At 41.3% G+C, this 15,961-nt stretch overlaps 1 protein-coding gene across 1 annotated transcript in view; it reads left to right on the top strand.

The window, feature by feature from the left end:
- The first annotated feature begins 865 nt into the window (after positions 1-865).
- SYN2 (synapsin II) overlaps positions 866-15,961 on the top strand; it is a 169,155-nt gene continuing 154,059 nt past the window's right edge. Inside the window, exon 1 of the mRNA XM_069484416.1 lies at positions 866-1,233. Within this exon, the coding sequence (XP_069340517.1) occupies positions 866-1,233 (368 nt within the window). The remainder of the gene's footprint in view (positions 1,234-15,961) is intronic.

The raw sequence follows: 15,961 nt of genomic DNA, 5'->3' as shown, positions 1-15,961 counted from the left end.
TTAGGTGAGCCATCCCTAAAGTGCAGGTGCAAAAAATGCACCCCACATCTTCCTCCAAGACAAGGTGGAGAGGAGCTCTTTCTCCCCGTCCTCCCCAGAGTACAAGAGGCAGCCGTTTACTTCCCCGCTACGGCCTCGTCCCCCTCACCTTGGGTAGGGGGGAAGCCCTAGGAAAGCGTGATTTTTGGTTTCGCCACTGGGTGTGAGTGTGTGCGTGTGAACGGGGTGGATTCTTCCTTTCTCCCTCACCTAGGGGTTGGGGAGATGACACGCTTCTCCCCAGCCTTGGGAAAGGAGGTAGTTCTTTTCTCTCTCCCTACCCGGTGTGCGTGCGCGCGCGTGCGGGGAGGACTCCCTTGTCTCTCACCTCAGGGTAGGGAGGCTGACACCTCTCTTCCCTCCACAGAGTGAGGATGGTTTCCTTCGCCTCCCTCTCGGCTGGGACACGACTCTTCCCTCCATCCAAAACGGTGTGGGGCCTCTCGGCTCCCTTTTCCCTCCACTCGGGGAGAGGGACTGGCTCCCACGCCGTCCCCACAGAGTCACGCTCACGTTGCAGGAGGCCTGGCTCGCCCCACCCCCAAGTGCCGAGCGGCGCGCGGCGAGGCGGGGGCGGAGCCAGCTCTGCGGCTCCGGGCGGGGCGAGCCCCGGCCCCGCCCCCGGCCCCGCCCGCTGCCTCGCGCCCAGCCTTGCGCCGCCGGCTCTCTCGGCCCAGTCCGCCGCGGCTGTCTGCTGGGCTAGCGCGCAGCGCCGGGAGCCTCGGCCCCGCAGCCGGCGCCTCAGCCTCGCCCTCCGCCCCCCGCCCGCCCGCCCGCCGCGCCGCCCGGCCCCGCCGCCCCGCGCGCCCCCAGCCCCTCAAGCCAGATGATGAACTTCCTGCGGCGCCGGCTGTCGGACAGCAGCTTCATAGCCAACCTGCCCAATGGCTACATGACCGACCTGCAGCGGCCCGAGCCCCAGCAGCCGCCGCCACCGCCCCCTGGCCCGGGCGCCGCCTCGGCCTCGTCCGCGCCCCCGGCCGCCTCGCCCGGCCCCGAGCGGAGGCCGCTGCCCGCCCAGGCGCCCGCGCCGCAGCCCGCGCCGTCGGTGGGCAGCAGCTTCTTCAGCTCGCTGTCCCAAGCCGTGAAGCAGACGGCCGCCTCGGCGGGCCTGGTGGACGCGCCCGCGCCCGCGCCCGCCGCCGCCAGGAAGGCCAAGGTGCTGCTGGTGGTCGACGAGCCGCACACCGACTGGTAGGTGCCCGGGCGCCGCCGCTCGGGGCTCCGGGGCCTGCAGCGGGCAGCTGCCGGCAGAGAAGAGCACGGTCCCGGGTCGCCGAGGAAACGTTCAGCCAATAAAAAGAAGGGTCCGTGCCGCCCCGCAGGGAGGAGATGGGGGACGAGCGTGGGGGCGGGGGCGAGGGAGGGCATCGATCAGATCGGAAAGGTGAATCCTGGAGTAAAATACTTCCTTAATTGCCTCAAATCCCCCAAGACACATAAAAGAAGGAGCAACTTTATGCAACAGGAAAGGGTCTTAAGAAATAGTTTTTTTGGAGAGAGGGAAGAAGAGGACAGATTTGTCAGCTTAGTCACATAAAAGCAGAGGGGAAGGTAGTCCCAGAGAGCTACAGGGACATTTAAGACCAATAAAGACGGCACTACTTCCTGAGGCACTGAGTGGATTTGGAATGGAAATTGGTATCTTGGAGGGAGAGGGTGATAGTGGTTTTTTTAACCGGGACCCATGAAGGCTGATATCAAGTATTGACATCAAGTTGACAAAAATCACAGATGCGGTAGCCCAGGTGTACCCAGGCTTGTTCCCTCGGAGCGTGGCTGAAGTCCCCTTATTAATAATAAAATTGTTGTATTTTTTGCAGCAGGGAGGGGATTTGTGGATTTTGTTTGTTTTGAGATGGGGGGTATGGAAGTGATGGTGGCCTTTTCCAGCTGAAAGATGAAGACCTAGGGAAAATATTCTGGATCATTAAACTGGCACAAATAAAAAGAGATCTGCCTTCCTGCAGTAGGGGGGAAACGTCAAGAATTTTTTTTCTTTGCTTTTTTTAAGGGATATGTAGCATTTTTCCAACTTAGAATTGCAAAGGCTGGGGGAAAATGTTATCTCTAGTTGGGAAAAGCATGAAAAAGGTTCTATTTTGTGTGGCAGGAAGTTGGCCTGGGGATGGTGGGATGGTGGAAATGACAGGAGAAAGGCTTGCAGAAATGAAGAGGCCAGGAATCTGGGATACTTTTTCTTCAGGAATATGAGGAAGGGTTTTTGTTTGTTCGTTTGTTTTGTTTTTTCTCACAGGGGTTGAGGTTGGAGACTGGACGGACCCAAGTGCTCCTTCCAGGAAGGAGGCACAGAGAGACCACAGAGCTGTTTATCTTCATTTCCTCATTTGGCTGTTTCACTGCTTCTCTCTCTCTCTCTCTCTCATTCTCCCTTTGGGAGACCCTGAGGGAGGGAGGCAGTGCTGGTGTGGGTGTGGTGAAAGTGAGATGTAGATGTGGAGATGCCCTCCTGCTGGCCGCTAATGTCACCGTTCTGAATGGGTGACTTGTATACTTGGCTTTTTCTGTTCAAGACACTAGAGTAGAAAATCTGAAGGGACTTTTGCCAGGAAATGACAGAGGCACATGCAAGAGGGTAATGGGGAAAGTATATGTGAATATGATAGTGCCATTGGCAGCCCACCTAGGAAAATTACTCTGACTCAGTTCAAATCAACAAGTGCTCATTAAGGGGAGAGGGCAGGTAACTAAGTTTCCATTGAAGCTTGAGCATCTGTTATATGCCAAACCCTGTTCTAGGTGCTCACAATACATCTGATTGAATTCTCACTGTGAAACTGAGGCTTAGAGAAGGTAAGTAATGTGTTTACAGTCATACAGCCAGCAAATGGTAGAACCAGGATTTGAACTTAGGCCTGTTTGACTCACTATTGCCACTCCACTATGTTATGTTGTCTCATTGTTATTATATTATTAGCAGTATTAATAATAAGCTCCCTCTAGGTGCTAGGCAGTGTGGAGGCCTTTTGAAGAACTTATACTCAAATTTGGGAGGCAAAATGGATACATGAAACAGTTAATGCAAAGGAATCTAGAATTACTGGTTGAGATGAGTGTTTCAGGCATTCAACAAATGGAGTGATTAGTGAGAGCCAGAGTTATTGGAGAAAGCTTCACAAACGATGAGTCTTGAATAAAGGCCAGGAAAAGGAGGAGGAGAAACAACAATGACATTGATGCTTCCTTTTTCTATGCAAGAATCTGACCTTTCTGCACCTTATACTGATCTCTCATCCTATTGAAGGCACTTGTTTGAGGTCCAGTTACCAGTTAGGTACCCCCAGGTAGGTAGATACTCATTCGTACAGGTATGATGAGGCTGCTGCAGATTTGTGTTGAATTATAGATGCTTCAGTGGCTTGAGATTTGAAAGTCTCCTTGGATAGTAGTATTCTCTAGGAGGACTGCCTGGCATAAACCAGAGGATTTGCCTTGCCCTGGAGACTAGACTTCTGATGGAAGTAATAAAAGCACTTTCCTATGGGCTGACTCCCAACTGTTTTCCTATTTTCTCTGAAGTAATAACATTGATTTATTAAAACTCATAAACCCAGTTTGAGTCTTGTGCTTGACAGCAGTTCTGTGTTTCTGTTACTGTGCTTAATAGCAGTTCCCAGAATTACAGTTTGTCTTCGTCTAACTTGGGTCTAAATTTGTCAAAAACATCTTAGTTAAATATTGATGAGTAGTTTTATTGAAAGGTCTCTATGAGTTAAGGAGCAGGTGCCTGCTTATGACAAGCACAGTGACTTACAAATGTGTTTTTTGTTTTAAAGGCTGATTTTAGTAAGTTTATCTCCTCACAGTTTAAGCTACCTAGATAGTATTCAGTGAGCAGGTGTCATATATGCCCTGTATTATTTTCCTGGTGCTTACATAGGAAGAGTGTAGTCTCCCAATAGAACTGAAGGATATTGGTCTCATCTGAATTATAGAATGCTATAATAAAAAAGGGTTTTAACAAGCATTTAAATAATTGGAGATTTAAAAGGAGAGCTTAAAAGAGACAGCCTCTCAGAGCATCCTTAATACATAGCAGATTCCTTTGACTTTCTATCTTTGTAATTGTGGGCAATGGAATTTGGAGGCCTTACCATTGACCAGGTTGATGGGAAAATTGCAGGGTATTTCTCTCTCTCTCCCTTTTCTTGGAAATGTGTTCATTGCTGGCCTGAGATTAATTGCATATTAAAAGATCACTGAAAAATGTGTCTGTGCCACTAAAAAAATAAAATCAAGCTTGTTATATACCTTATTATTAGTGGCTTTTTTTTTTTTTTTTGCTTTGCCAGGAAATGCATGTCCTCTTTTAAGGTTCACATCTAAATTTGAAGTGCAATTAAAATTGCACTTTAATGATTTTTTTGCTTAAACAAGGAACAGGCATCCATTTGTTTATGTTGTTTCTTCTGTGTATTATACTCTCACTGGTGAAGAGGTAAGTTTTCTCTCAGATTCTCCTCTGCCTCCATTCCAGTGATTCTGACTAGAGTGATCAAATGATCTTTTCATCCTGGCCTGTCTCAGTATGGCACAGGCACTCTTGATTATCTAGAGACTGCAGATATGATAAGTCAGCAGATGTTTATTGAACACCTTCTCTGTGTAGGGAATATTTGCTAAGAAATATGAAACATAGTGTCTGCCTTCTAAGAGCTTACTGTCCAGCTGAGTTAATAAGATAAATACATTTTTTAAAAATTTACTAAAACTACCCTTTGTTGATCAAAGTATGGCCCTTGGATCAACAGCATTGGCATCAGGAGCTTTTTGAATTACATAATCTCAGGTCCCACCTCACACCTACTGAATCAGAATTTGCATTTGAACAGGATCCCCAGGTGATTCATAATCACATTAAATTTTAGAGGCACTGAACTAAAGGATATGTTGGTTAGTGCTAAAGCTGTGGCAACAACACCAACTACCATCATTTATTGAACTATATGCCAGATGTTATACTAAGCTCTTTACAAATCTCATTTACTCCGTACAGTAGCAATGTAGTACTATAGAAGTTTAAAAGCGTGAGAGATGGATGTGGGCTAGAGTGGGAATGGAAGGCTTCGTGGATGAAGTGAGATTTGAACTGAACTTTGAAGAATTTGAATCAAAAGAGATAGATTTGGCTTAGTCCAGACAGTGAATAACATAAGGAAAGTACAGTGGTAGAAAAGAGGGAGACAACAAAGAGACTGGACTGATGTATTATCCAGGCAGCACCTGTTTCCATTCTTTTCTGGCCAGCCCTTGGGCATTTCATTAAGAATAGGTGAATTGAAAATACAGTAGTCTGATTGGACCAGTGCTAGTAAATGGGCTCTAGAAAAATATTTGGATTGGAGCTTGGCGGAAAGCTCAAATGAGGTTTAAGGTTTCTCTCTGCCAAATATTTTATCTATGTGTCCTATTTATGACTACTACACTGATTCCATAGAATTTCATTGTTCATAGCAGCAGTAGCTGATACTTTTAGGATATTAGAGCTGAAAGTCATCTGGGTTACTTTATAAATGGGGAAATCTTGATCTGAAGTGACTTGTTCAAGGTTACTCAACTAGTTAATGGTAGAATTAGAATCTAGAACTTCAATCTCTCTACCAAGCTTTTTTTTTTTTTTTTTTTTTCCCACTATACCACACTATCCCTCCATGTTTACTTTGTTTCTACCTTCTTGACTTATCTTTTTCCATCCCTTACTCTCTCAAGGACTGGGGGGGACTTTTGATCTTACAATTACAGCACTTAAACTTGAAGGAACCTGAATGATCATCTACCCCAGAGAAATGGAATGATTTACCCAAGGTCAAATAAGTAAGTGAAGGAATGGGGGCCAGAATTCACATCTTCTGACTCAAACTCAAGTTTCTTTCTACTCCTAAGTCACTCTTTGAGAAGATTCCTCAAATTTAATCCTTTTTCTCCTTAAAAATACTGTTTGTGTCTGCTTCTTTTAAAGACTCATCTTGGAGCTGTTAGTAAGTGCTTAAAAAAGAACCATGAGAGCACATCACACTATTAGGCACACCAGCAATTATACTGTTTCTTATTTGTGTTATTGTTGTTTTACCATAGGTCATTCTAAAATGGTTGAAGATTCTTGGAGACCTAGTTATAAAAATCCAACAATCTAATAAAGTTAGTAGGACCTGTGCTACAATGCTGACTTTTCTATCAGGAACTCATTTTTACCTTATAAAAGTGTCCTTATCTTACTGTCTTTCTGTACTCAAGTTCAGATCTATAGTAACATTAGCCTTTATAATATCTTTCTAAACAAAAAGGAATGGCGGCCTAAATATGAAGTTTTCCAGAAGTTCACACTTTCCCCTCAAATTTACAAAACAGTTTTAACTGAGATATGATTCGGTGCAGTTCAGCATCTAACACAAGTCAAGTGCTGGGGATGTAAAGATGAGTTGAGCACAGACCTTGTTTATTGGGATCTTTCAGTCCAATGGGAGAGGATGGACATTTAAACAGGATTTTAATACAGTATGGTAATTTGTATACATAGGATGCCATGGGAACACAGAGATGGGTTATCCTGAGTAATGAAGACGTTGTGGTTGGAAATGTTCCATAAAAATGTGCCACTAGGTAACCTGAGGTAAACTACTTTGCATCTTTGGATTTTGATTCTCTAAAATTCATCAAATGAGAGAACTGAAACAAATTCTCTAAGACCCTTTGCAGCACTATGTTATTTTCATGGTATAGTTTTTGTGCCATTTTCTTTCAAAAGCTTTAGCTCTATAATTTTTTTTTTTCTGTGTAGTGATTCTTATAAATCTTTGGAAGAGGAGACATGTCAATAAATGACTAAACACTTCCTGGATGAAAAGCTCACCTTTGAGTATTCTCCATTCATATCTCCTCCTTACAGTTTTGCTACCATGTGGTATCCTGAAAAAATGGGCTAATCCAATGCCTAATGCCTGCTGTGTGTGTTTCCTCATCAACGATGGGAATTGGGAACTTGGAGTTAAATTCTTCTCTCCCTAATAGACCTAAGAACTTTTATAAACATATGTTGAATTGTTGGCAAATGGCATTTATTTCTTGATCGCTGCCATGTGTACTATGCTATACAATTTTCACAACATATTCTTACCCTTTGTCTCATTTTATCTTCACAATGATCCTGAACAGTAGGTGGAATATCTACTTATAAATAAATAGACTCAAAAAAGTTGTCACTTGCCCGAGATTATATAACTTTAAGCTGAAGTGTCTAGATCTGAACCCAGATTGATTGATCTGCAAAAAAAAAAAAAAAAAAAAAAAAAGCCAAATTCTCCAGTAGAAAAATTAGGTGATAATTTTTTCTTATAAAAGGTGTTTCTCTTGCAAAAATACTTACTAAATGATTGCTTTAAATAGTAAGTACCCTACTGCTTTTGAAATTAGTCAGTTTACAAAAACTTGGTATACACAACTTTTTCAGGATTGTAACCTGCATGGAGTGATGTCATGGTTAAATGCAATGGCCTCAAGATGGAGAGTTGCATCCTGGTTTTTATGGCACTCCCACTACGTGTACGCATCTAAATCTTGCAACGCCTACTGCATGCCCATTGGGTGGCATTGTCATCCTTTGCTTTAGCCTCCCACATAGATGCATTTGGGTGTCAGAAGGCTGTAATATCTGTTTAGAGAAAGGAGAGAATGATCTAGAAGGCTTTTCTGTTCTGCTTCAGTACAGCAGGAAGAAGTAGCTTAGAATAGGGCAAGTGACCTATGAAGAAAATAAAGGAAATACCTCAGGTCCCTGAACTCTAAGGACACATGTAGCATGACTGAGAATAGGAGGACGTATGCTGGGCTTGGTGTTTGTCACTTGACAGCCTACATTTCTGAAATTTTAACCAATTCATATAAAATTGTAAAGTAGATTAAGATGATATTGTCACCCTACCATTTTCGCCTCCTCTTTTCAGCGGCATGAAATGATGTGAAGATACAGGATTGAGATCTGGCTCTACTATTAACTGTATGACCTTCTCAGAGTTACATGATCTCTCTGAGCCTCCTCTCACCCCCATTTAACCAATTTTCACTGGGGACCTACTGTATGCCAGGCACTGTTCTAGATTCTGGAACAACACAGACAAAAATTAGCCTCCTTATCTGTAAAGTGGAGATAACAATATGTAAATCTCATAATTCTATTGAGAGAATTAAATAAGATACTGAAAAAGCATTTTGTAAAAGCTAAAGAGCCATGCTAGTAGTTACAGTTGCATCTTTCCCTATTTCCACCTGCAGGTACCTGACCTACCTAGGTCCCATTTTTTGAGTTCACCAAATTTCTTTGTGTAGGTGATTGTTTATTTTGCACACTTATGGAATAGAGAATCTTTTTTTTTTTTTTTAAATTTCAATTGAGAGGCACTAGCTCAAAGATGGTATCATCAAAGGCTTTCTTTTATATTTTTTAAAAGGCAATATAATATAGTTTTCTTTTCATGAGAGAAACAATAGCCATTTAACCCAGCTATAGTTAACAATTAGGAACAAGACCACATAAATCTTTATTTTGTTTAATAAATGAATTCTAAAGTAGCTCTACTATTTTTACTTGTGAAAGGGTGGCTACAGAGGAAAATGAAGGAAGACAGAAATATACAGAATGCCTTTCAAAGATGGTGCCCGTATTCTTTTTCCTATCTAATCCAAACCTAGAACATTACTTTCAGAATATTTTTAAAGAAAACAAAATGAAAGCATCCACAGATTGTACAAAGTTAATTTCCTTCTTAATATTCTTCTCTAACATGCTGTTGCTTTTTCTACCTGTTCACAACCTGGCTCCAGCTTATCTTTTCAGACTCATCTCTCAGTGCTCCCTCAAGCTTCTGCTGTACTCTGGATGACCCTCTCCCTGCACTCATACTGGACTGTCAAAATTCTGTGCTATTATAGCATGGTTGCCTTTGTTTGGAATGCTCTTGTTCTGCTTCTTTCTTACCTTAACACTTATTTTCTTTATCCCATTCTCAGAAGATGAGAGTATTGCCCATTGTTAAGAAAAGACTCATCCCTCCTTTCTTCTGCACGACCTTGCTCTAGATTCCATCCCTCTTTTTCCTTATGTTTATACTCTCATTTTCTACTGATTGCTTCTACCAGTTGCTCCATCCTTGTAAATGAAGGAACAAATGAAAAACTGTTCCTCACCTTCTTAATCACACTTCCTAACATGAAAGAGAAATCTCACTCTTGTCTCTCCTTATCTGATGTTTTCCCTTCTCCGCTGACATTGGGCTTCTGCCTTCTCTTGTAGTACTGAAATTGTTCTTGCTAGGGAACCCGATTGCTAAATCCAGAGAAGGTGTCAATCTATGCCTTCATTAATGTGTTTGACATGGTTTTTCTGTTAACTGTTGTTATCTTGGAAGTCCCTTGGCTTCTGAACACTGCATTCTTTGTTTTCATACTTGTCTTTTTCAAGTTCCTTCTCACTCTTCTTGTTCTCTCCTTTGCCCACTTCATCAAACATAGATGTTCCTCAGGGTCCCGTTTCCTGCCCACTTCTTTTTTTACTCTATATACTCTCCGTGGTCTCTCTACTCTCAAGGTGTCAGTGACCTCCTAAACACAGTCAGTTCCCAAATCTTCACCTGTAACCCAGAACTTTGTCTTGATCTTCAGACATATGTTTAGCTGCCTGCTGGACATCTCCATCTGGGTGATTAGAGTAACTCAAGGTCATTTGACCCAATATTGAAATCCTTACTTTTCCTGCCTATTCCAGAGCTTTTCATATTCTCTGTCTCAACTGGGGACACCAAAGGTTGCCTATTTTAAGTTCTCATTAACTTTCACCCAGAACTTCTGCAAGTCTCTTCATCACTTCCACTTAATAGCCTGAATGAACGATTTAAAATGCAAATTTGACATTTTTAGTCCTTTGCTTAAAGCTTTTCAATGGGTCTCATGTCCTACAGGTATAGTTTATGGCCCTCCTGTGATTTGACTCCTGTTTTCTTCCTCAGGCTCCTCTATCCATTTCCCTCCCTAAACTTCGTATTGTAAAACTTCATGTTCCAGTAACACTGAACTGTTTGCTGTTCCGTACACACAGTATGGCATTCCCCCTCCTTGTCTTTGCTTACGCTGTTACTATTACTGAAATTGCCTTTCCTCCTATTTCCTTTCTTTTCTTGACTAAACTCATATGCATCTTTTGAGACTGAGGTGAACATTTCCTTTCCCAGAAACCTTTCTCTAACTCCCTATGTTGCGTTGGGCTCTATGCCTCCTCCAGGCCCTCTTTCAATCCTGTGGCTGTCTTTATCACTGGACTCGGTGCAGTGATCTATGTGTCTGCCTTTCCCACTAGATAGTGAGTTTCTTGAGGTCAGAGTTAGTGTTTTAGTCATTTTTGCATCCATAGCATCCAGAAGAGTACCTGACATGTAGTTTGAGGTCTGTAGATCTTTGCCACATGGAGTTGTGCAGAGACAGATTCAGAGAATGAGAAAAGGGATACAAGTGAACAATGGAGAGAGGAAGGTATCCTAGGATTAGAAATATATGTTGTTATGTTGGAAGTCATCCTTATTCTCTTCAAATATAAGCATTAGAATGCATTCACTTTTATGTTCTGTGAAATATAAATTAACTTACTAATTTTCAACCACTCCAAATCGTAAATCTTTAGAGATTTAGCTCTGAATGATAGAGTCATAGCAGCCTGTAATACTGGGAAGTATTATCTGGTCCACTGCTGCTCTGGGTAGAGCAAAGGCAGCTGGAATGAAACTGATGACAGAGTTGCTCTCATCAATTGTGTATTGACGCTTGGCTCTCAGGAAGCCATTTTTCTGAAGTTCATCCTGTCTTCTTGCCATATCCAGAGAACTTTTCCCTCCGTGTCATACTCCCAGTTTGGACCACCCAAGCTGCTTGTTTCTTTCTCTTAGGTGAAAAAGTTCCTTTGGGTCTGAAGGTGGTCTTTGCCTGTGTCAATGTTTTGCATGCCTTTTTCCACGCAGCTTTTCTGGGCTTCCTGTTTTCTCAGCTGAAAAGTGAGAGTGTGGGAATGGTTTAAACTTGCTGAGCTCTAAGGGATTTTCAAAATGATCACAAACAATATATTTGTTTCCTTGAAAAGGAAACAGCTTTAATCATTGTAAACAGTATAGCAGTAGAATAGAGTTTCAGAGAGCCAAACAGCATTGCAACTGAAAAATGTTGAAAGCACACCGCAGGACTTCATGAGCTGACTCTGCTTACCTCTGCAGTCTTACCTTTCTTTAATTCCCCACCCACTCTGATATAGCCATGACAGACTACTTAGAGCTAACTGAATGTGCCCTGTCCCTTCTGTCTTTATTTATACGACTCTTAGTATAAATAAAGGCTTTTCTTCTCCTTTGTCTTTGCCTGGATAATTCCAGATAATCTTCAAGACTCAGCTCAGTTGTTGACTCTTCTAGTGTCAAGACTAGACTTAATCCTTTCTTAAATTCTTTCAATTTGTTAGAAACCATAGTACACTTGCTTATCTCTCATAGCAGTTAACTCACTATCAGGTTTCATTTGTCTTTCTTCCCCATCATCCCACCTTCAACACTGAGATCCCGTTGAGGGCAATGACTATAACTTTTACTCCAATATCCCCAGAATTTGGTAGGACAAAGAAAGTTTTCAGTAATTATTTGTTGAACTAATCAGTGACTCATAAAAAAAAATTGTGAAAACGCCAAGGATGAACAAAAGCAACTCTTTAGTTTCCTGTAAAGATAAACAAACGACAGCTGCATTAACTGAAAGGACTAGTCCATAAGAGGTGGTATATATTAATATAAAAATCTTTTTATAAACTATAAAGTGCTATAAAGGCATTAATCATTGTTACCAGATTAGAATTTCCTATGTCTTCCCTAGTATGAGGCTGAAGTTGTACCTGCTCCATCTCTCTCTAATTCGCCCTTCTCTGATGTGCATAAACGCGTGATGCTTGCTCGCTTTTTCTGAAGAGCAGCTGTTGTATTCTCTGCTCCTTCTCCTCTCTCAGCCGAGGCACCGAGCTGTCTATATTTACCTGAGCCTTTCTCAAGTTTTAGGGTCTTTTCCTTTTTTTTTTTTTTCTTATGTAGGACAATTCTTCCATTCCAGTCCTCCCAAGCACAACTATAATCCCTTTTCCAGGATATATACCTCTTATCTATTTCTCTGTTCAAGGGACTAACAATTTTATACAGTAATCTCAGCCTGATTTAATCCTGCACAAAGAGGCTTGGGCTTTGTGGGAGGAAATTGAGATCCCTTTTCTCTATCATAGACTTGACTCCTTGGAGGGCCCCAATGTTAGTAATGATAACATAGCCAAAAACTATGTTTCTTTTATACTTATAGGTTCCAGTGTTATAGCGTGAGTCCTTTCTTTGTTGGACTTTGTAATGCAACTGTAGGGATACACGTGAATATATTTCCCTCTTCTGTCCCTGTCTCTCTGATGAATAGCTGATGGTAAGAATCTAAGTTCTATGGAGTCCTGTGTTTTAACATTTTAGCTGTTGGATAAAAGGGCACCAATGAAAGATTGATGAACTAACCAGTCAGCAAACAGCTAAAAACTATAGCATGTTAGTTGCCATGAAGGCTATGAAACCAATGAAATACTTGGAATCAGATAATTACAGAATATATGCTTTCAGTTTTGAGAACTCATACAGTCTCTCAAGGAAGACAAAATTAGGATAGTGGAAAGAACATTGCAACACTTAAAACATCTGGATTCAAGTCTGTACTCTGCCAATTAACTTTTTGCGTCACTATACACAATTTAACTCTTTAAGCCTCAAGTTCTGTTTCAGAAATTGGGCATATAGACTAAATCATCTATCTTCAGATGCCCTTATAAAATCAAGTGATTTCTAGAAATCAAGTGGTTTCTAAAGGTTAGATTATTTGACAGTATAAAGAGTTGTTCAGAGAAGGAAAGAAACCACCATGGACTAGAGAAGTAAGAAAATGTTTCACAGAAGGTGCAGATCTGAGCTGGGCTTTGAAGGATGAGTGGGATTTAGATTAGTGAGGAAGGAGTCATTTCAGTTAAAAGGACGAGAGAGCAAAAGCATAATAACAGTAATGAGTAACGTGTGTAGAGCAGATTTCGGCTAGTTGGCATAAAGGTACAGGGAAAAGAGAGAAGTTTAGATAAGCAGAGTGGGAGAAATGATGTATTAAGCATATACTACGTGACAGGCAGGCACTGTTCTAAGTAGATGTATTAACTCGTTTACTAGGTTATAAAATAGGTTGCTGTTATTAACCTCATTTTACAAATGAGCAAACTAAAGCTCACAGCAAATCCAGAATTTGAACCTAGGGAGTCCAGCTCCAGAGTCCATGCTCCTAAGCTCAATGCTCTGTAAACACTAGGTAACAATGTCCACATTTCTCCTTGCCACTAAACACCCTGGTGTTTCTTTTCCTCAATGACACAGATACATGTTTGACCTTGAGAAATTTCTTATTCTCTCTGAGCTTTAGTTTCTTCGTCTATAAAGAGGAGACAGAATATACCCCAAAGGGCACTTATGAGAATCAGTTGAAATAAACTTTGAAAATGTCTAACAACATGACTGGCATATGAGAGATGTTCAATAAATGTCTCGCCATGACAAGCAGATTTTCATAGCAGCTTTAAGACAACAGCTTACCACATAAGTATTTATAGGCGCCTTCAAGTCAAGGAAAATAATTTGTAGACAGGTTTTCATGACACTAAAGAATAATTTCGAAGAATAGAACAGACCCAGATGAATATTCCTTCATTTTGGTTGGAGTGGTTTCCTGCTCATAGTTTAGAAAACACTGATTGCCAGTATTTTGAAACAATCTCTGCGGAAGTTCTTTTTGAGCTGGTTTATTTGTGGAAACTTTATACTTTGAGCACTATCACATACATGTCTCATTTAATCCTCCACACAGGTGCAGTAATTAATATTATTCTCATTTTACATATGATGGAATTAAGATCTGAGGAGGTTAAGATGATTGTCCAAGTAGCTAGGAAGTGATAAAGTCAGGACCAGAACCCAGGTTTGTGGATTCTGTGTGTTCTGTGGATTGGAGAAGTCAGAAAAATGTTTCACAAAAGGATTAGATCTGAGCTGGACTTTGAAGGATGAATGGGATTTAGATTAGTCAGAGGGAGAGAGGTATTTCAATTAAAAGGAAGAGAAAGAACAAAAGCATAACAGTAATGAGGAAGATGGGTATAGAGAAGATTTAGGCCAGTTTAAAGGTTAAAGGCCAGTTAAAGGTTTCAGGGCAGGGAAAAGAGGGAGAGAAGTTCGGATAAGCAGAGTGACTGGATCCTGTGTATATTTCTACAGGCTTCCTAGACTAAGTGTTGGGTGCCATAGAGCTAGGTGATTAGCTAATCCAGTTAGAAACTTGTGGGCAAAAATATCAGTTCTTTTAGCCATTTAGCAGACTTTTTTATTTTCTAAGGGCATTTAATGTAGTGACTTCCCTTTGGTATGAGCTTGGGATTCTTTGGTAGAAACTGCTAGATTCTGACACAAAAAGCCAGTGAAGAGTGCCATTAAAGGCAGTGATGGGAAGGTTGACACTGGTTTAATTCAGGCTGTAGCAAATTGCTGTTCCTCTTCCCTGATGCTCAGTTTCCTGATCCTTAAACTTGCAGCAATAGCACTTGCCCTGCTTTCTTCATGGGAGGGTGTCTATAGAAGGACGTTGCAAATTATACTATGCTCAACAGATTTGTATGTATGGGCTGCAACTGTAGCAACAGGTGGGAGTAGGTATGAGAGTAGATGTGAGGGAGAATTCCCCAATTAATTTCCTTTTAAGTATTGTCATGGGTAGTATTTCTAGTAATTAGAAGTAAGAATTTAGGGAAGGAGATAGTTTTTCCCTAGTGTGGGGGCTGGGGAGGTAGTGAATTTTGTTTTCTTACTGCTCTGTGCCTTCTTTCCCTACTGACGCCTCTTATTCTCTGGCCATGGACATATGTCTTATGACCTAGGACTCATTCCAGAGGTGAACATATTTTCCAAAACAGAAATGGAATATGAAGTCTTATTTTCCAGTGCAAGAAATAGTCTGGGAGATTTTTGGATGCTGAAATTTGGGAATTTGGGGAAAAATTCTGTGGAGACTGTGAGACTGAAAACTTGAAATCAGTAGGTTCTTGGGACATGTGGGGCAAATTGTTGTTGGCATCCCTATTTCCTAGCCCTGAGTTTTCTGCAGGCTGAGTTAATCTTAGCTGAACTATGAGTTGTTAATGGTTATTGGCTCTCTTTTTTCAGGTTTTTGCATTTTTATAGAAGGAGCTGGAAAATAGAAAAACTTTAAAACACTAAGTCATGAATAGTGGAATTTCAGCACTAAGATTGGGGGAAAAGGAGAATCATTCTTTATTGCCACCTACCCACATGAAAAGTCTACTCTTTGAAAGAATAAACCATCAGTTGACTTGACAAAGTGGGATGAGACTAATTTTCCTGCAGCCTCCTGATAACTTATGCAATCAGGTTTAGTTGAAAAAATACACTCAACTTAATGTGACCCTTGGAAGGAAATTGTAGCATTTGTGATTCTATAATAATCTCATATATTTAAGTAAAACTTTACAATTTGTTACATACTTTGACTCATTTATGTCATTTCATTTAATTGTCACCTTGATCTTGTGAGGTAAATTGATATAATTTCCAGGTTAGATTAGGAAACCAAGGCTCAGAGACTGTATGATTTGCTTAAAGTCGCAGTAGGTAAAGCTGTGTCTAAAGTCAAGACTCTTCTTACTCTGTACCCTTTTCTCCTTACTCACTGCCCCTTTTCTCTGTGCAGCTGAACTCCTTTCTGAGCTCTGCATTAGTCAGTTGATGATACTTTTGCTTAGAAGCACGAG

The sequence above is a fragment of the Eulemur rufifrons genome, chromosome 10 (assembly GCF_041146395.1).
Source record: "Eulemur rufifrons isolate Redbay chromosome 10, OSU_ERuf_1, whole genome shotgun sequence".
Lineage (NCBI taxonomy): Eukaryota > Metazoa > Chordata > Mammalia > Primates > Lemuridae > Eulemur > Eulemur rufifrons.
Note: the sequence above shows the minus strand (reverse complement) of the source record. Positions and strands in the feature narration are given on the sequence as shown.